Below are 20941 nucleotides of genomic sequence, written 5' to 3'. Positions count from 1 at the left end.
TTTTGGGTAAGTGATTGGGATAGTTTTTTATCACATTTCAAAATTGACCAACTATTTTCTACTATGTTTCTAACTGCCTTGGACCCCGTAGTGAAACTAGATGTTAAAATGAAACGATTCTGTTCATTAGGACTTATATTCTGCTGGGTGTCCTGTGTCTGCGTTAAATGTTCGCGGGCTTTTGTAATGGACCTAGTAATAACATGCTGATTATAACCCCTTTGCTTAAATCTATCTGCTGTATCAGCTATTTGCCTTTCACGGATGTCCTTGTTAGAATTGTTGCGCATGGTACGCAAAAATTGCGAAAAAGGAACTGATTTTTTAGAACTAGGTGGATGAAAACTTGTGGAGTACAGAAGGGTATTTCTATCCGTTGGTTTACGATATAATTTGTATCCTAATCCACTGCTCTGTCTAAAAATTTCAACGTCCAAAAATTGGATACTCTGCATATTATGTGTAACCGTGAACTTGACTGGAGAATTTAAAGCATTTAAATGTTCAACCATTTTCAGCAAGTCTAGTACCTCACCACGCCAAATAAGCAGAATATCATCTATATAGCGTAAATACAACAATAGAGATTCGCCAAACATAGGTACAATATTGTGTTGTTCATAGTGGGCCATAAAACAATTAGCGTAAGCAGGAGCCATCGCTGCACCCATCGACGTGCCTTCCTTCTGTAAGTAGTTTTGTTTCTCAAAACGAAAATAGTTCAATTTCAGTGTTAATTCCAGAAGTTGGCAATTGAAATCAATTGGTGGACCACCGTATGTAGCGGAATTGGAGAGAGCCCAATGCACCGCTTCTATGCCTTCCTGGTGGGGAATTATTGTATATAGACTGCAAACATCTAAGGTTGCCAGTACGATAGGGCCATCAGGAAGTGTCGTATTTTTTAGAATTTCCAAAAGCTGTTGTGTATCTTTTAAAAAGTAAGGTAAGGACTGAACTGTGCTCTGTAGGTGATGATCAAGATATAGACCAATGGGGTGTAGTAAGCTGCCCCTTGATGAAACGATTGGTCTACCCGGAGGGTTACATAGATGTTTGTGGATTTTGGGTAAACAGTACAAAATTGGGCAGATTGGGTACACAGGAAGAAGAAATTGTTTCTCGTTTACTGCAATCCAATTCTGTTCAACAGCATGTTCCAACACTAAGTTAATTTCTGATTTAAATTTGTTCACAGGGTTAGTGCTCAGTTTCATATAGACAGTGGTATCATTAAGTTGACTCTTAACCTCTTTCTGGTAATCTGTATAGTCCATAAGGACTATACCACCTCCCTTATCAGCAGGTCTGATTATAATCGTGTTGTCATTACTTAGTGTTTTCAAGGCTTGTCTTTCTGAAACCGTTAAGTTGGGGTGACTCTTAAAAACAGATGACGGGAGAGAGTTAACTTCATGTGACACAGTCTGTAAAAAGACATTAATGTTGGTGTTGGTTGAAACAGGGTCATATGAGCTTTTATTTTTCCATTTTGAGCTCAATGCAGGCTTATTCGTATCACCAAATTGATCTAGTAAGCATAATAGTATATATATAAACCAATTATGTATGAAATTTAACCAGCACCCAGGCAGCTGCTCAACATGAATGGTGTGCTCCAGTCCAGGACTTATTTTATATATATATATATATATATATATATATATATATTTGTTTTCTTTTAATGCACTTTATGGACTGAAATATTTCTTTACATCTTCCAGCGAAAAGAAAAATAATCGTGTTTCATTGTTATTTGAAGATGACAATGAAGGATCTTTATTTTCTTCAGTATCTATACCTGCTGCTCCTACAAGCCAAACTCCCCTAAGCCCTAAAGTAAGTCTGGTGAGTTTAGAATCACATAAAAAAAAAGATAATTGTAATTCTTTAACATTTTTAAAATAATGGTTTTATTTTATGCATTTCGATAAGACGGTTTGGCCTTTTTTGTTATGTCATGTTTTGTTTTACAGGAAGAATCTAAAGATGCTGTACCCAATAAGCTTGCACATAGCTCTAAGAAGGAATCTTTGTTAGATAAACCGAAGAAAACAACAGAGGTTAAAAAATCAGAACCTGAACCACCATTAAGTGGCTCTGAGAACAAGGAACCATTGCAGGAAAGTGAAAAGGTAAAATGCCTCTGTGGTGTCACAACCTAGCAAAATAATTGCAATGCATCATTGACACTATTTATGCTCCACTTAACATGGGCAGATGTATGTCGCTTGCTTATCAATGTCACCATAGTGGCAAAGACGGCTTAGCCAGCATGGTATTATTAAAAAGGTTCGAGTTATACATGTAAATAGGCTTTCTTCTGCACACTGAATTTAAAAACTATTTATTTGCTTTATGACAGCCTGATGGTGGGTCAGATACAGTCCTAGTGCAGTTCTGCGGTTCCAATTGTATGTCTTGTAATTTGGAAGAACAAGGGCACACAAGCCTTGTGTAGCTGAATAATGCAACACTAATTTATGCATCAATTAGAATTTAAATCATTAAATATATATGCGCTAAGATTGTTAATATTGCTATGACAAACCTTCTGCTTTAGATGGTGCTTAGAACCTCACCAGCTGCCCACTATTTTATACAAGTGGCATGGCAGTGCAAATAATCATATGTGGAGTGCAGATATGGTCTACTCCTAGTTATGTATCCTACTTCATCTGTATGCACTTTCTTTCCGTATGTAGGTGAAACAATCTGCTTTCACAGAGCCCAGAGAAGATAACTTCTTTGCAACATCCCCTCCAGTTGATAAACATGGAAAAATCAAAAGTAAAAATGTGCTAAGTCTCTTTGATGATGAAGAGGACAACGGCTTTGAAAATCATACAGAGAAAAGTATTACACAAAGAGAACCTGGAAAGGTAAATCAATACACAGTATTAAAGGGATACTGTCATGGGAAAAAAATTTTTTTTCAAAATGAATCAGTTAATAGTGTTGCTCCAGCAGAATTCTGCACTGAAATCCATTTCTCAAAAGAGCAAACAGATTTTTTTATATTCAATTTTGAAAACTGACATGGGGCTAGACATTTTGTCAATTTCCCAGCTGTCCCAAGTCATGTGAATTGTGCTCTGATAAACTTCATTCACTCTTTACTGCTGTACTGCAAGTTGGAGTGATATCACCCCCTCCCTTTTCCCCCCCAGCAGCCAAACAAAAGAACAATGGGAAGGTAACCAGATAGCAGCTCCCTAACACAAGATAACAGCTGCCTGGTAGATCTAAGAACAGCACTCAATAGTAAAAACCCATGTCCCACTGAGACACATTCAGTTACATTGAGAAGGAAAAACAACAGCCTGCCAAAAAGCATTTCTCTCCTAAAGTGCAGGCTCAAGTCACATGATTGGGGGCAGCTGGGAAATTGACAAAATGTCTAGCCCCATGTCAGATTTCAAAACTGAATATAAAAAAATCTGTTTGCTTTTTTGAGAAATGGATTTCAGTGCAGAATTCTGCTGGAGCAGCACTATTAACTGATTCATTTTGAAAAAAAAATTTTTTCCCATGACAGTATCCCTTTAATGTTTTTTCACACAGGCAGTTTAAAGCAGAAATGAATCTCAATAAAAAGTAGGACTACTTCTCCCATCTTTTCTCTTCTGCTCATTCACAATCACATGCTCTGGACTGCTGTCAGTTACTTGAGCAATATACAGTATATACAATATAAAATGTATGATGCAAGGCTAATTAGTAATTAATCAGATTGAGGTTAAATAGCAGAATAGGAATAGTGTTTCCTCTGGGTTGTTGCAATGGGTTCAAGCTTGCTTTTCTTATTTAGGATTACATTTTTTGCCTAGTTTACATATCTGTGCCTAGTATTGATATCTTTGCCTTTTGCGTAATATTCATATCTTTGGGGTAGATGTGGATTTTTTAAACTATATTGAGTTACCAACAGACTTCAGACAAATAAGAAAATGACAGGATAATAATCCACCTTGACCTGTTTGCATTTTGGGCAATAATTATTTGGCTGAATTCGAACAATAAACATTATTATAGTGCCACTTGGTCGAGATGGTCTGCTGTATGGCCACTGCCTCCTAGACTTTCATTTTTATTAACTAAATTTAAAGGGTTAAATGTAGGCGCAGCGGGCTAAGTGCAATGTTTTTTATACCCACAATGTGGTGTTTTTTCCCTATGATTCTATTTTAATTGTGGTTATCAATGGGAGATTGTGGTCACCAATGGGAGATGTGCCTGACACAAATTTTGTCCAGTTGGCATAATTTACAGAGTTTAGTCTGAGAGTGACGGGTGCCCTATTCTTTAGGCACAACATAGTTACATAGTTAAATTGGGTTGAAAAAAGACAAAGTCCATCAAGTTCATCCCCTCCAAATGAAAACCCAGCATCCATACACACACCCCTCCTCCTACTTTCACATAGATTCTATATACCCATACCTATACTAACTACAGAGTTTAGTATCACAAGAGCCTTTGATATTATGTCTGTCCAAAAAATCATCCAAGCCATTCTTAAAGGCATTAACTGAATCAGCCATCACAAGATCACCTGGCAGTGGATTCCACAACCTCACTGTCCTGACTGTGAAGAACCCCCTACAACAGCACTGTGGAGATTGCTGCAAATCGCTGACTGATTCCTGCTGTCTAGTTCAGAGGTAGCTGTAATTCCAGGGTTCACCTATGTCAATAGGTGGCACTTTGTGAAGTTTTGGAACAGGAGACAGGAAGGAGTGAGTGGTGCAGAGCACAAGTATAAGGAAATTGTAACTTAACAGTTGCCTTTATCTTCCTTACCACTAGGCTTCCTCTGAGACGAGCTCCCACACAAAGAGCACAGGAGTGTTTCAAGATGAAGAACTTCTGTTTAGCCAAGAATTACAGAAAGACAATGACCCTGATGTGGACCTGTTTGCTAGCTCTAAAAAGCCACCGGTCAGTTCTTTGTTGTGTGTAGTTGGTGCATTCAAAATGAATGTGATTGTGGCACAAAACTAATTGTCATTTATATAACAGATGAGAGAAATGTAATCGCTGCAATATGATACTAAAAGTTACACAATCGGAGGCCAAACTGGTTGCAGTGTGCAGTATGAGGGCAGTGTTCTGAATCCAACTTTATAAACTTATTGGGTCCACACCAGGACCATTTAGCCCCAGCCCCTAGCGTAGGTGAAAGGGGTCCCTTGGGTATTCAGCAATGTTTTGATTACACCACTGATGGGACAATATTGATATTCTCATCCTGTAACTTTCCAATTGAATAGCACCTTACAGTAACACCCTAAGGGACTGATGCTATTGCGGTATCTTTACAGTACAGACAAATATTGTCTTATTTTACCATTTTTTCTCAGTACTTGAACAATTCATTCAATTGTGCAAAGGAAATCCAAACCCTTTCTCCATACATACAGTATGATTTGCCTCAGAGCGAGAGGATTTGAATGGGCACTGCTGCTTCATGTTTGTCTTAAGTGCCATTTTCGAGTGATTGTATCACCTATCCCTAGGCAAGATGTTTATAGATCATATATAATTTTAACACGAACACTAAACAAAGAAATTATGTTGCCTATTTCAGTCTGAAAAATCAAGCCATGCAAAACCATCAGCTGGAATGGGCTTGTTTGGAGATGAGGAGGAAGATGATCTTTTCAGTACGGCTAAACCCAAAAAGGCTCCGGTATTTGGAAGTTATTTTAATTCATTTATTTAAATGCCATATCTTAGCTTGCTTGTTTGTGCAGATTTTAATGCTTTGTTATTATCTCTTTTTATATCACCCTTACTGTCTTCCATCTTCCAGGATATGTTGTATTGGGGTTGTATATTAAAAGGGGTTTTCACCTTCCAAAATGTTTTCACTCTAGTAGTTTTTAGATTGTTCAGTAGAAATAACAATGTTTTCCAGTGCTTTCCATTTTTGACTGTTTTTCCCTAATTGAAGTTTTAAATTCACTGTTTTCTGGTGGTCCGTGTAGCAGCTCAGTAATCCAGATTCTGAATTGTTACAATTTGCTACTTAGTTGATGCATTTGTCAGCAACATCTGGGGGATGTTCACAACTTCTGTTTTAGATGGTTCACCAGTACTAATAGGTGCCTTTGTTGGATTATTGTTTTGTAGAAAGTGCCAGAGAAGAAACCTATGAACATAAAGGATAGAGCTGATATCCCTAAAGAACCCCCCAAAGCAACTGAAGTGAAAGAAGCTAATATTTTAAGGAAAGAAAATGCAGAGGTTGGTATACTTGCATATTTTGTTAATATGTAATATAGTTATTGCTTCCTGATTCCAAGCTAACCCTAGACTCAGAACAGGAGATGATACTGCCAACTTCTTAAAAAAAAACAACACAGATTTTGACCTGTTTTTTCACCTGCACCTCACAATGGGTCCATGTGTTTGTGACTCATGATCTGCTGATGTGTATTGGTGGTGTATGGAACCCCATGCATTCCTGTATTAGGTATATTTAATAAGTGTTCATAAAAAACCTGAATTTAAGGCATGTGTCATGTGACAGTTTATTAAAGCTGGTGGCACATGGGCTAATTTGCACAAGCACTTTGGCATTGTCAATTGATTTCTAAGAGCATTTGCCTTTTCGGGCCAGTGTGCAACAAGTGAGCATTGATTGGCCAAAGAAGGGAACCAGGCTTAACAATGACAGCCATCTGCATGAATTTGAAGTCTTCCCATAGGGATAGTGTTGGTCAGAACATTTAAATCCATTCAGCAAGGTACCTTTCTAGCTGTAATTACTTTACCTATATCTTTGTATTCCCGCAGAAGAAGCATATAGTGTCCTTCTTAAGGTTAAATTACTAATCATAATGCATGAAAAGTGCTTCCGTTCTTTCATTTTTTACATAAGGAAAACAAATCAGTGACACACTTGTGCTATTATAACTCTAGGCTGCTTTTTGGAATTGGGTCTAATGTATTTTTATTTTGTATAGTGTCCCACAGATTCTGTCTCAGTAAAATCAAAGGGTCCCTCCTCTCGGATTGGGAAACTACAAGTAAATATGATGTTCCCACTTTTACTTTTCAGCTTTTCTCCTGTTTATTTCTGCCTGAACTTCAGCTCCTGTTTATATGTTAATGCCATTGATTTAAGTGAAAGGCGCTAATGCTGATTTTCTTTTTCTTACTCCTCCGCTGCTTGAGATTGAGCTGTTCTGCTCTCTACTTGGATTCTGTGTTCTTATTCTGTACAGCATACATCTTGTTTTTACCTACATGGCACTATTCTGATTTCCTTTATTGCTGCAGCCCAATTATAAGCTAATGCCTCTAGTTGGGTTAAAGGGGAAGTTTTGCCTCTTATGAAAGTACTTTACTTTCCCAATAAAACAGATGTTGAAGAGCTCTTTCTGATAATGATTCTTTCAAAAGTATTTTAGCAAAAATAGATTTGTGTTTTCACTTGCAGTTCTTTTCCTCACCTGTTTTTCCCACAGGCAACTTTCCTCGTAGTAACCAGAATGTGGCACCCTTCTGATGTTTGATATTTAATTAGTTTCCTATGAACCAACCCTATCTCTCCACTGAAAGAGCTTTACAACTTCTCACTTTTTCATAACAAAAGTAAAACAACACTGGTATTTACTATAATTGTGCTTATGATGCTGTTTCTTGCCTATTTTAATTTCAGGCAAATCTGCATATTAACCCAGCTGCAATGTTACCAGGGGCAGTCCCCAAATTCCCAGGAATCAGGCCTGCCTTTGTAGGCATTTCACTGTCACCTCATGCAGATACAACAGAGAGCAGCACTTCACCCACTGCTAGTACTGGAATAGAAGGTGTCAGCTTTGAAAGCCCAGTGCAGATTGATACTCTACATAGCGCAAATAAGGTATTGTGAGATACTTCATGTATGAGATACTACAATGATAAGTATACAAATTTGCTTGAGGTGGTGCCAGGAGGGAGAATTTGGCCCTTAAGGCCTCCATACATGGGCCGGTAAAAGCTGCCGACGGATCGAGTCGGCAGCTTATTGGCCCGTGTGTGGGGCCATCCTTCGGGCGAAAGTCAGGCAGATGCAGCAGGTTAAAAAATCCTGTTGAATCGCGGCCGCATCTTTTTGTTGATGCGGTCCGATCGCCTGTTTGGCCTCCATTCAAACTTCAATGTAGTCACATCGGGGAGAGATCCGCTTGTTTGTCGACATCGCCAAACGAGGGGATCTCCCTGTGTATGGCCACTCTTACAGAGGAGAGGGAAGTTATGCTGATCAATTACAGTGGTTTCTAAGGCAGGAAAGCTGTACAAATCTTTCACAGGGATTCCAAGACACTGTAGTTGTAATGCAGAAAGGGAGTTTGTAGATGATATTCTTATTATATGTTGGTGGAGGCATAAAAACTGCAAGTCCATTGCTTAGAGAGTGTTGTGGGAGAAAATTTGCTGATTTATTACAGGGTGTGCATGTTCTAATCATTAAAAATATAGGGAAGGAAAGGAGAGCTGGAGAATGGCTTATAAGGGGTTGCTAGAGGAGTAGCTGTGATCTAGTAAACACAGTGAACATATTTTGTCTCTGTTCAGTAATTATCCAGGAGATTTTTGTCAGAGTTGTTAATTGTTTTGCTGCACATCATCTCATGAGCAAATGTGTGTGTTCTGTGTTTAAACAGCCCAGTTCCTTCCTGTTCAGTCTGGTGTGTGCACTAACTGCACTGTGTTTCTGTGTCTGACACCAAGAAAATTGTGTTTGAGAGCATATAAATATTATGAGATCAAGATCTGGAATGCAGATCACATTAGTACAGGATGAGATTTTTGCATTTGGGTTGGCCTCGGAATCTATCAGTGGTTAATTATTTAACTAAAATGGTCAACTTGGAATATTTTTTGTTAACCACCTGCAAACGGAATTGCCCTTCTTTCCTGTCTGAAATTCAGACCTTCGTGAACAATATTTTTTAGGGGTGCACCGAATCCACTATTTGGGATTCGGCCGAATCCCCAAATCCTTGGTGAAAGATTCGGCCGAATACCGAACCAAATCCTAATTTGCATATCATAAACATCATCATTTGTGATGAAAAGTCACATAATTTCCCTACCCGCCCCTAATTTACATATGCAAATTAGGATTCGGTTCGGCCAGGCACAACGATTTGGCTGAATCCGAATCCTGCTGAAAAAGGCAGAATCCTGGCCGAATCCTGAACCGAATCCTGTATCCCTAATATTTTTCATCTTAGGTGTCAGATTCTTTTTAGCATTTTTGGCTGACAAAATGCCAGAAGCTTAAATCAGTGAAGCAGGAGGCATAATCCCTGCTCACTATCACCCTTTTCACTAAGGGCAGCATAACTAAGCAGAGAGGCTCCAGGAGATGTCTCTAGCAGCAATAATGTAAGCTCTGGTATTCTGTCTACAGCAGGAGGTGCTACTGTTGCAAATTCACAATGTTAGAAGTGTAAATATACACTTATTATATGCTAATATATGCTAATATAATGATCATTATTCCCAAAATAGCAATTTTAGATGTTATTTTGCTGGGTATATTTCCCATTCAAAGGACAAAGGACCATTTTTTTAATTTGCAGTGTATTGTCTGTCTTCTGTGTGTTATACATATTAATCAACTGCCCCCGAAAGTCCTACTAGAAAGAAGTCCCTTCAAGAAACAGTGCACACTCAGGGGCAGATTTATTAAGGGTCGAATTGAAAATTCAAATTCTAATTTTCGAATTTATGTTATGATCAAAACTGTCAAATTCGACTAGGGGATTATCCAAATTCGCTTTGAGTTTTTTTAAAAAAAAATTAATTAGATTTTCAAAATTTATCATACTTTGGCTCTTTAAGAATTCAAATTAGACTATTCACCTCCTAAAACCTGCCGAATTGCTGTTTAAGTCAATGGGAGAGGTTGAGAGATCAATTTGAAGATATTTGCAGCCTTCCTGACTTTCTCGAGGTTTTTTTTTTTGGAGAAAAAAACTCAAATCGAGTTTGATCGAATTTGATTTGAGTTTTCAGGTCGTTTAAATTCATCTGAGCTGGACAAATTTGATGTTATCAATAAATTTTGATTTCGAATTTATGGGAGTTTAAAAAAAATCGTATGAATTTGAAATTCGACCCTTGATAAATATGCCTCCCCAAGTAAATTGTTTGACGTTGCCATTTCCTGGTGTTATTTGGCCATGCCATTTATTAATGCATAACTAGGCTGATTGTTGCATTTATATTTATTAGACAAGACCCAAGAATGCCAGAAGGCGGCCACCTACAAGAATGGGCAGAAAACTTTCATCACAAGACTCTGGTGAGACAGAAGACCACTCTGGAGTTGCACCCACCTCAAATATGGCTGATGCAACGCCTGCATTGGGACCATCTAACTCACACCAGCAATTAGATCCAACTATTTCTACAATGAAGCTGTCATTGTCAGAGAATGATGTACAGTCCAGAGCGAACACAAAAGTCACAGCAAAGCCTCTAACACCCGACATAAATGACTTGTTTGGGTCTGATCTTTTTGCAAAAAGTTTATTACCCACCCCTGATGCCTCCAGAAAGCAAGACCATCCTCCTGATAACTCATTCACCAACAAGCCTGGGCTGGGGGCTGAAAAGAAATCCTCTGCTTTGGTGATAGACGCTGAGAACAGCGATGATGATCTTTTTCAGACAGTTAAACACAAGTCTGTAAAATCACCCAAACCAGCCTCAGTAATGAATAGTGAAGCCAGAGATGACCTTTTCGGAGCTTCAAAACCCCAGAAGAAAGTGGATATAAAGACCGTCCAGCCCAAAGAAGCAAAGTCAAAGGCCAGCAATATATTTGAGGTATTATGCTGTATTATTTAAAGGATCTGTGTGTGAAACCCCAAATTAATCTTCGTAAGCTCATAGGACTGTATACATACTCATGTACAACAGCTCTGGGCTATCAAATGTCACCACTTATTTTCTCTGTACTGTACTGTACAAGGCATGTTTGTGCTGGCACAATGTTCGCACACAGTAGGTGGGAATGAGTGGGAATCATGAGTTTCCAAGTGGGCACACATGCAAAGTCAACAACAGGAGAATAATGTGTTACCTTGAAAGGGAGGTTGAAAGGTGAGCAGAACATTTTGACAGGTGTGGGCGATTTGTTTTTGCCGTAAGAAAGTGTGTAAAGCTCTATGGAAAGTTTCAGAGTGTGGCCCTCCTTTGTGGCCTATTTCACTAATAGTATAGATGCTGGAAATTATTGCTGTTGTCTTGGCAAAACCAAGAGAAATGCATTTAATTAAAGGATAATATATTATTAAAAATATGATTCTTACACAAAGATTTGATTAGTTAACACTATTGATATTTCAATATTTTACACAAGGCACAGATAAGAGCTTACCTATATGAAGAAGGAAAGGTGCAAGGCAGTGACAGATAAATTAGTATAGAAAAAAAATCTCTTATAGAGAGGATATCCTCTTGGGTGTGCATCTCTGGTGAGCCAAACAATAGTCAGTATTTGAATGCAAACCAAATGAAGATTTGCTGCTTCATCTACATTTCAAGCGGAATATAGATTGATTCTCCATTATCGATCGGTACAGAATGATGCAGATAAATCATCAAGCACATTACATTTAATTGAAACTGTAGGTCCCACTGCTGTTCTGTTACGCCGATCAGCCAACACATAAAATAAGTGTAGTGTCCTTCACCTTGTTCCATTATGAAGTGTTGGAATCTGGGATTTGATGCCCCCTCTGCTTTCCACAAAATCTATGCATCACCCACTAAGGAAAGAAGAAGGGCTTCAACTCCCAGAAGCCATAACTTCACAAAGGAAGAAGAGGAGGGAAGGGCTGCATAATTTAATCTGGGTAATGTAATAAAAAGTTGTAAATTTGTCCAAAACTAGTAACCCATAGGAACCGATAAGATGTTTGTTTTCAAACAGCTGACCAGTAAATGCTGGTTGGTTGCTATGATTTACTGGATAAGTTGCAGACTAAAAGGAAAACTATACCCCCCAAACAATGTAGGTCTCTACAAAAGATATTGCATAAAACAGCTCATATGTAAAACCCTGCTTCATGTAAATAAACCGTTTTCATCATAATATACTTTTCAAGTAGTATGTGCCATTGGGTAATCATAAATAGAAAATTGCCATTTTAAAAAATAAGGGCTGCCCCCTGGGATCGTATTATTCACTGTGCACACAAATAAACCAAACAAACTATACTTATTAGGTCACATGGGCCAATTAACAGACAGAGTTGTATCTTTTGCTTCTGTTACTTAAGTATTTATTTTGGGGGTATAGTTTTCCTTTAAGACCATTTATTACATTACCCCCAGTGTGCCTGAGGAACATTGGAGTTAGAAATAGACGATCATAGTCTCCTTTTTATTTGTGGAATCAGGTATGTTTGTTGGAAGTTCAGAGAGTGGGAGAATTGCAGATTATGATACTTTTTCTTTGATCCACTTTAAGACCAATTAATACATTCAAAGTGTTTTATTTACTTTTTTAGGATGACATATTTGCAACCGAAGTAGTAAAACCAGTTAAAAAAACAAAAGAAAAGAAACAGCCATCGGAATCCAATCTCTTTGACGAGCATGTCGATATATTTGCTGATCTGACACAAAAAGGTAAAGAGAAGAAATCTAAGAAGAAGGTGGAGCCCAAATCAATATTTGATGATGATATGGGTAAGTAAAGCTTATGTAATGTTATAATAGATCCAGTCACTCCAGCCTTTATACATTACATTTTTGCCTAACTAACTATATTCGAAATATTTTTTATCTTGCACAGTCTATCCATTCACCCAGTTTTTAAACTGAACAGTTGCTTTAAGCTTTTTATTCAGCAGCTCTCCAGTTTGCAATTAGCAGTTTGGTTGCTACGGTTCAAATAAACCTAGCAACCATGCACTGATTTGAGTAAGAGACTGAAATATGAATAGGGGAGCATTTGTTTTTTTTAAATGGGGTCAGTGATCCCATTTGAAAGCTGGGAACTGTCAGAAGGAAAATAATTCAACAGCTATAAAAAATTAATAATGACAAATTGAAAAGTTGCTTAGAATTGCCCTTTCTATGATATACTAAAAGTTAACATAAAGGTGAACCACCCCTTTAAAGGATAAGTAAACCTTAAAAATTAGTAAATGTAAAATTGATCAGGGGGCTTTTCTAAGCACTTTTGCAATGTACAGTCATTTATTTATTTATTTAATTACAAGATATTAAAGGTTACATGTAGTGTTAATATGAATGAATTTTGTTACAGCAGTGCCACCTGCTGGTCATTTTCTGACCCCCAAGTAGTCAAGGAAGTTGTCAGGAGAAAGAAAGAGGCTACTCTGATGTTTTTCTGTTTAGGAGATTAGAAATTAGAAACAGTTCTCAAGCAGAAGAACATCAGAGCACTTGACTACTTGATAGTCAGACTGGTCAGAAAATGACCAGCAGGTGGCGCTGCTGTAACAGCTGTACTCGGTTACTGCATCTCTGTATTGTGTGACAATTAAGGCATAAGTAGGTAAAACTACGTATTTGCGTATCACTACCAGAGTTACATGGTATTCGCTCTCACAACAAATGATTTTAGGACCCTAAAAAATTTCAGGATGATGAAAAAATAGTGTTCTTCAATTTACGCTCTGATCAATTTTAGATTAAAGGGGTTGTTCACCTTTAAGTTAACTTTTAGTATTTTATAGAATGGCCAATTTTAAGCAACTTTTCAATTGGCAGTCATTATTTTTTATAGGTTTTAAATTATTTGCCTTTTTCTTCAATTCATTCCAGCTTTCAAATGGGGGTCACTGACCCATCTTAAAAACAAATGCTCTGTAAGGCTACACATACAGTATATTGTTATTTCTGCTTTTTATTATCTCTCTATTCAAATCTCTCCTATTCATATTGCAGTCTCTTATTCAATGCAGATCCCTAGCAGCTGGATTGCTGAAATTGCAAACTGGAAAGCTGCTGAATAAATAGCTAAATACAGTGGAACCTCAATTTTACATCCCCTGGTTTTAAGTTTTCCCTCATTTTACATTGTTGTTTTGTGGTCCCACCTATAGATTATGCATAATACATTTCCCTGATTTCACATACTCCTGGATTTTACACCATTTTTTCTGGTCCCCTGAAAAACATAAAGTGGGGGTTCTACTGTAGCTCAAAAACTACAAATAATATTGAGAAACAGTTGCAAATTGTCTCAGATTATTGCTCTCTGCATCGTACTAAAAGTTGACTCAATTGTGAACAACCCCTTTAAGTTGCATGAGCTAATATATATCCCATTTAAGATGCATTTATAGCACAGGTAGGATGTACTTGTTACAAGAATGACTGCAGTAAATAAGAAAAATTATGTTTTTCCCTCTTCTTTTAGATGACATATTTGCATCAGGAAGTGTAAAAAATACCAAGCAAAAAGCGAAGCCCAGTGAAGCATCAGTAGAAGTGAAACCCGAGAGCAAAGTTTCCAGCATTTTTGATGATCCTTTAAATGTTTTCAGCAAATAAACCAGCAAGTACAAACTCCAGTTGAGACTGTTTGCACTGAGCGATATAAAGGACTTGTGAGCATTACACCTATTACTCAAGCAAAAAAAAAAAAAGAAGCATTTTGTGGACATGTGCAGATTCTCCATTTTTAAAGCTTTTTTTTCTCTTTTCTGTGCCAAACATGCTCTTAAACATGCTCTGTTGCGACCAAAGCTAAAAATGTACCCTAATTGAAATGATCATGAATGACCACTTTTGTCTGGGCATGATATATAATATCTGGGCATACATGACTGTACCCAGGGTTTAATAGCTTAGTGATTTAACCAAAGAGCATGGTATAAGTATTCATGTTCTGTCATAACTTTGTTCATAGCCAGAAATAAAAAAGCATCATCTGAATTTCTAATCTTTAGGATAATTAAGCACTGTACGCCCATGAACATACAAATGATGATATTTATATAAAGGTTAACTCGTACTTTACTTACGCCTGCTACAAAAGACTACATTTAATTTCCAATAAGGCCACAAAAATTGGCTTTAAATGCACTTACACAATTCAGATAGATGTAGCTGTAGGTGGACAAAATGGTTTCATTATTAGCACTAAGGGCTCTTACACACGGCCGTTCCGACCTGCGCTCCCCTGCGTTCCGTTTGTTGGCGTTCAGCCGCAGGGGAGCGCAGGAATAGACGCAAGTAATAATTTGAAATGGGGCTGTACTCACTCAGGCGCGTGTAGGCGCCGAACGCAGGTTCAGACGCAACATGCTGCATTTTTCCTGCGTTCGGCGCCTACACGCGCCTGAGTGAGTACAGCCCCATTTCAAATTATTACTTGCGTCTATTCCTGCGCTCCCCTGCGGCTGAACGCCAACAAACGGAACGCAGGGGAGCGCAGGTCGGAACGGCCGTGTGTAAGAGCCCTTAAGGATCTACTAGATTTTATACACTAATGTGCAGTTACAGGTTTCTGATGTGCTATTACAGAGGATATCACATTGTGTGTAGACTGCTAATGCAATGAGACCCATTGGAAATATATATCATATCCCTATTTGATGTATGCTAGAAATCTATTTCTATCTCCTAACCTAACAGATTATCTGAATTATTAAAAAAAAAGTCTTTTAAACAACCTTGTGTTTGTTTCCTAATTATTAAAGGGTTGTTCACCTTTAAATTAACTTTTAGTATGTTGTAGACAGAGAGCGATATTCTGAGACCATTTGAAATTTGTTTTCATTTTTTATCTGTGATTTTTTGAGATATTTATCTCTTTATTCAGCAAGCTCTCCAGTTTGCAATTTCAGTCCAAATTACCCCAGCAACCATGTATTGATATGAATAAGAGGCTAGAATACGAATAAGAGAGGGCCTGAATAGAAAAATGAGTAGCAATAACAATACATTTGAAGCCTTACAGAGTATTTGTTTTTTAGATGGGGTCAGTGACCCCCATTTAAAAGCTGTAAAGAGTCAGAAGAAGAAAGCAAATAATTCAAAAACTATAAACAATAAATAAATAATGAAGGCCAATTGAAAACTTGCTTAGAATTAGCGATTCTATAACATACTAAAAGATAACTTGAAGGTGAACCACCCCTTTAAGTGATACACAATGCCTTTTATTGTTATCATCTCATTTGATAGTCGTGGTATTAGACCTCAGCCCCTGATGCATCCAACTGGAAAAAGGGGTGCAAAAAAAAAAAACATTGGCGGTTCTTCTTCCCCAACCTTATACTGTGCAGAATTAGAGGGCATAAATGACTCTGTATGTTTATGCACTACAACTGCATATTATCTGCATTCTGTTAATTTTAATGTGGCTGTTATTTCCAATTTCCACCCTGGCAGCTAGCGCAACCTCATGTCATCTGATTCATGCATCTGTCTATTGATGTGTTCTTCATAAGAGGTTTGGAGAAATATCATTATCATTTCAGGATCTTTGAGGCTTGTTTACCTGCTGGAAAACAGAAGGATAACATTGGGGCTTATTTATAAACACTGGGCAAATTTGCACCTGGGCAGTAACTCATAGCAACCAATCAGTGAGTAGCTTTTATCAGCCCCCTGCAAAGAAAACAATAAAAGCAATCATCTGATTGGTTGCTATAGGTAACTGCCCATGTGCAAATTTGCCCAGTGTTTATAAATCTCCCCCATTGTCTTTACTGCACTGCTTTGTCTGGCAGATGTAATGAAGCATACATCCGCTTTCCTGTGTTCCTCCACCTTATAAATATCAGGCAAAGGAAAGTGGAAAACTGTATCACACAGGCTTCTGGGTACCACACTCGCCTCCTCTGAGCAAAGAGACTCCCTCAGCCAGTCCTACCATTACCCTGAGCAGTAGGGACTGCATGAGCAGGAGATCTTTAAAGTTACTTAAACCTCCTGTGCGCCCAGTCACCAATGCTCCAGTTGTCACCGGGAACAAAGGAATAAGTGGGTGTTTTTGATGAGACAAAGAAACTGGTCTCTGTTTTCAAGATGCTGTAGCTCTTATTAGTTGGTTATTTCCATGACCAACTTCAAATATTTTGTAAAATAATTCCTGTTTTTACTATGAAAAAAAAGTATGCACTACATCCTAGATTGAGTTGGGGGTTTGGCTGAATCCTTTTTCAACAGGCTTAAATTTGACCAAATCCAAATTGCATTTTTTTTTTTATGATTCCTCCCTTACCTAAATTCACATATGCAAATTTGGGTTTGCAATTCATCCAAATCCTTTGTGAAAGATTCAGAATTTAGACAAATACCAAAAAAGTATATTCAGTGCACCCCTAAAAACGACATCTTTAAAAAAACAAAACAGTATACAGGTAAGGGACCTGTTATCTAGAATGCTTTGGGACCTGGGGTTTTCCAGATAACGGATCTTTTCGTAATTTGGATCTTCATACCTTAACATTAAATAAACCCAATAGGCTGGTTTTGCTTCCAATAAGGATTAATTATATATTAGTTTGGATCAAGTACAAGGTACTGTTTTATTATTACAAAGAAAAAGGAAATCAATTTAAAAAAACTTGAATTAAATGGATAAAATAGACTCTATGGGAGATGGCCTTTCAGGTTTCCAGATAACGGATCCCATACCTGTACCTCCTTTTCCAATATTAGACCAATAATTACAAAAAAAGAAGTTGTTAACCCTTATCAATAGACCATCCACTAAGGGCTTCATATCAATACTATATGCACTTTTGCTGCAAGAAAGTGCTCCACTAGAAAAGCTCTGAACTAAATGGGAAATTGCAATAGACAAATATACTAGATAAGGAGTGGCAAGAAGCCCTTGACTTCCCTAAGGTGTTCTCTACATGCTACAGAATGCAAATGATACAACTGTTTATTCTCTACCGAATAAAGTATACACCAGTATAACTCCACATAAAACACCCTTCCATACCAGACCTGTGCAAAAGATGCAAATTGGATAAAGAAACCTTTGTCCACATGCTATGGGAATACCCCGCAGCTTACACTATACGGATCCACTATTTTGGACAAAATAGGTGTGGTGCAAATTAAGTGGAGTAGATCCTTAAAACTGTGTTTATTCGGCATATTAGGGAAAGTGGTACCCAATCTGTATCACTGCGCATTTGTTTAGGAAGAGCTGTTGCAAATAGAAACTAAAAACAAAAGATTTGAAAAATGTTTAAGCCCCAAATGATTAAGCCTTCAAACCACATGAGTGAAACTTGTAAACTGGGACAGTTGTTGTCCAAGAAAATTCCACAAAATATGGCTGAACGTACATCCACTCAACTCAAAATAACCAAAAAAACTTTACTGAATCATAGCAACAAATCCATTAACTTTTAGTATAAAATGTGCTTTGGGTTCCAGTGCCCACTTTTTCTCAATATAGCACGTCAAATATTGTACATTGTATTTGCAGGATCCACTCTTACTTTATAACTATGTGCTGGGGATACTATGATTTTGCTTTCACTCTATAATGTGGCACTGTATAATGTGCCAGGGATGCTATTTCTTTCCCCTTTGCTCTTACTTTATTATGTGCTTTTGGCTACTGGTTTCCTTTACTGTATAATGTGCTGAGGAAGCTGTTCTTCATTGCTCTCGTTGTGTAATATTATGCTAGCTTAAAGTGCAAATTGCTAGCAGCCACTTATCTCTAGAGTCGACATTATTATTTACTGATGCTCAGCACTAAGGCTCACTCTTCTTGCCTGGTTCAGTTAGTGTGCATCCAATCTCCCTGGCAGCTTTGTAAAAGTTAGAATTGGGCCATGTATTTGCCAGCTTCTGTTAATGCCATCTATCGCTGATGTGACCCCTTCAATGACTGCTGCAGGAAAAGAGTGCCAAGTCAATAACATGCAGTTAAGTAAGACTCACTTTTATGTTGGAATATTCCAGAACAGCCCATCGCTAAGGATCATTATATCTACCACAGGAGCCAATCCAGTAACGTAGTTCACTTTTAAATTAACTTTTACTATGGTGTAGAGAATAGCGTGCTGAAAAAATGTGCAATTGGTTTTCATTTTTTCATTTGTGGTTTTTGAATTACTTAGCTTTTTATTCCGCATCTCTCCAGTTTGCCATTTCAACCAATAATAATGATTTCAAATAATTAAAAAAACCATGGCAAATAAAAGATGCAGGCCAGTTAAAAAGTTGCTGAGAATTACTGATTCATATTAAAAGTTAACTTAAAGACCTGTCTATACTTTCTCAGTATGTACATTTTGACTCTTGCTGTTTCACAATAAACTTGCAAGTTACAAAAAAAAAAAGTTAACTTAAAGGTAAACCACCCTTTACATATTCAGCCAAATTAATGGATACAGTACCAGCAACCAGACATTATTTTTCTCTATTGTTCCAGCAGCTTGAATGATTGGAATAGCACTATCCAAAGAGGTGCATCGCCAGATGATATTTCCAAAACTGCTGGATTATGTGGTACATACAATCCCAGTGGGGACTATCCTGCCAGTTTACATGTACCAAAATTGTACAAAACAATTTTATTTGTGCAACATAAAAATTATCTTTAGGGAAATTGTTCTGGGCTGGGGCATTTGGGACATCTTATGAGAATTTTGTTTTAAAACTGGCTATACATACACACATATTCCTATCATTTTGTTATTGTGACCACTGATCCCTACTAATAAAATACATACAATGGATATGAATTCATTTGGGTATTGGCTCTGCCTCAAAATCTTATCTGCTGATGCACCATATTGTCTAGCTCCTCTTCACTTTTTGCTGTTCCTGTCGTTCAGGCTTCCTGCCCAAATAACCATAGAAAGGGGTCCATTGAATGATATCTTTCCACAGATTATCTAGATTTGACCCACTACGTTGGTGATCAAATCTGGTTCAGATCCACAGATCTTACTGTGGAGGAAAAGTTCAGCAGGCCATGCTTGGCCCCCTTAGTGGAGTGAACAGTTTGTAAGTGCCCATGAGGCCCTTCTAGAAACTGTATCAAGGTTATGTGTAATATCTGGTGAGTTGGTTCTTATCAGTATCTTGTATTGTTTTTGTAATCTTGTGCCTAGGAGTCCCTGGGCTCATCTACAGCTACTCCTTTATTTTCCCATACGAGTTAATTGGACACTGAAACGTTCTGCTCATCACTCCCTTCTACTCCCTTTTACCTCCCTTCTCAAGAAGTGTCGTACCAGAGGGTATATAATGTCTGGCCAATCCTTTATTCTGTCTCACTTGATTACAGGATCCACGTAGCTCGTGTATATTTATTTTATAAATTAATAAACTTGGTCAACCCTTTCACCTCAAGCGATCTCTGGTCTTTGGATTTCTCCCCAACATTACTATGCGCTCTCCAAGGTGTTTTTTCAACCCTGCTTTAAAGGGGCAGAGTTAACATTTCGTATGATGTAGAGAGTGATATTCTGAGATAATTTGCAACTGGTTTTCATTTTTTATTATTTATGGCTTTTCAGTTATTTAGCTTTTTTTTGTCAACAACTCTTCAGTTTGCAATTTCAGCGGTCTGGTTGCTAGGGTCCAAATCCCCTAGCAACCATGCATTGATTTGCATAAGAAACTGGGGGGGGTCATCTTCATTTAGGTACAATGTAGTCCACCAACATGTGTATCATTGCAGAGCTAATAGCTGAACTACATGTCATTGACTGAGCCAGCAGTTGCCTTGTAAGAAGATTGTTTCTGTGCCCATGCATCTCTGCCTGCAGCGTATAAGTACCCACGGTAAATCATGTCCCACCATATCATTATCACCCACTCCCTTTTTTTCTGTCTCACTTCCTATCCCTACAAGCTCATTTACCTGATATGGGCAGTCACGTGGTGCTTCGACGCTACGTGTGACGTCACCGGGTCTGTGTGCGGAATAGGAAGTGAACGCTACCTAGGAACTAGACGCTACATT

At 37.8% G+C, this 20941-nt stretch overlaps 1 protein-coding gene across 3 annotated transcripts in view; it reads left to right on the top strand.

The window, feature by feature from the left end:
- The window catches only part of washc2a.L (WASH complex subunit 2A L homeolog), a 40248-nt gene extending 25326 nt beyond the window's left edge, over window positions 1-14922 (top strand). The window contains exons 20-30 of one of the 3 annotated variants that reach the window (XM_018225376.2): window positions 1725-1848; window positions 1977-2135; window positions 2706-2882; window positions 4810-4941; window positions 5591-5692; window positions 6136-6249; window positions 6972-7034; window positions 7670-7873; window positions 10237-10833; window positions 12522-12702; window positions 14405-14922. In XM_018225376.2, coding sequence (XP_018080865.1) covers window positions 1725-1848; window positions 1977-2135; window positions 2706-2882; window positions 4810-4941; window positions 5591-5692; window positions 6136-6249; window positions 6972-7034; window positions 7670-7873; window positions 10237-10833; window positions 12522-12702; window positions 14405-14538 — 1987 coding nt within the window. In that variant the 3' untranslated portion in view covers window positions 14539-14922. The remainder of the gene's footprint in view (window positions 1-1724; window positions 1849-1976; window positions 2136-2705; window positions 2883-4809; window positions 4942-5590; window positions 5693-6135; window positions 6250-6971; window positions 7035-7669; window positions 7874-10236; window positions 10834-12521; window positions 12703-14404) is intronic. The other 2 variants (XM_018225377.2, XM_018225378.2) reach the window with 2 other exon arrangements.
- The last annotated feature ends 6019 nt before the right edge of the window (window positions 14923-20941 follow it).

The sequence above is a fragment of the Xenopus laevis genome, chromosome 7L (assembly GCF_017654675.1).
Source record: "Xenopus laevis strain J_2021 chromosome 7L, Xenopus_laevis_v10.1, whole genome shotgun sequence".
NCBI lineage: Eukaryota > Metazoa > Chordata > Amphibia > Anura > Pipidae > Xenopus > Xenopus laevis.
Note: the sequence above shows the minus strand (reverse complement) of the source record. Positions and strands in the feature narration are given on the sequence as shown.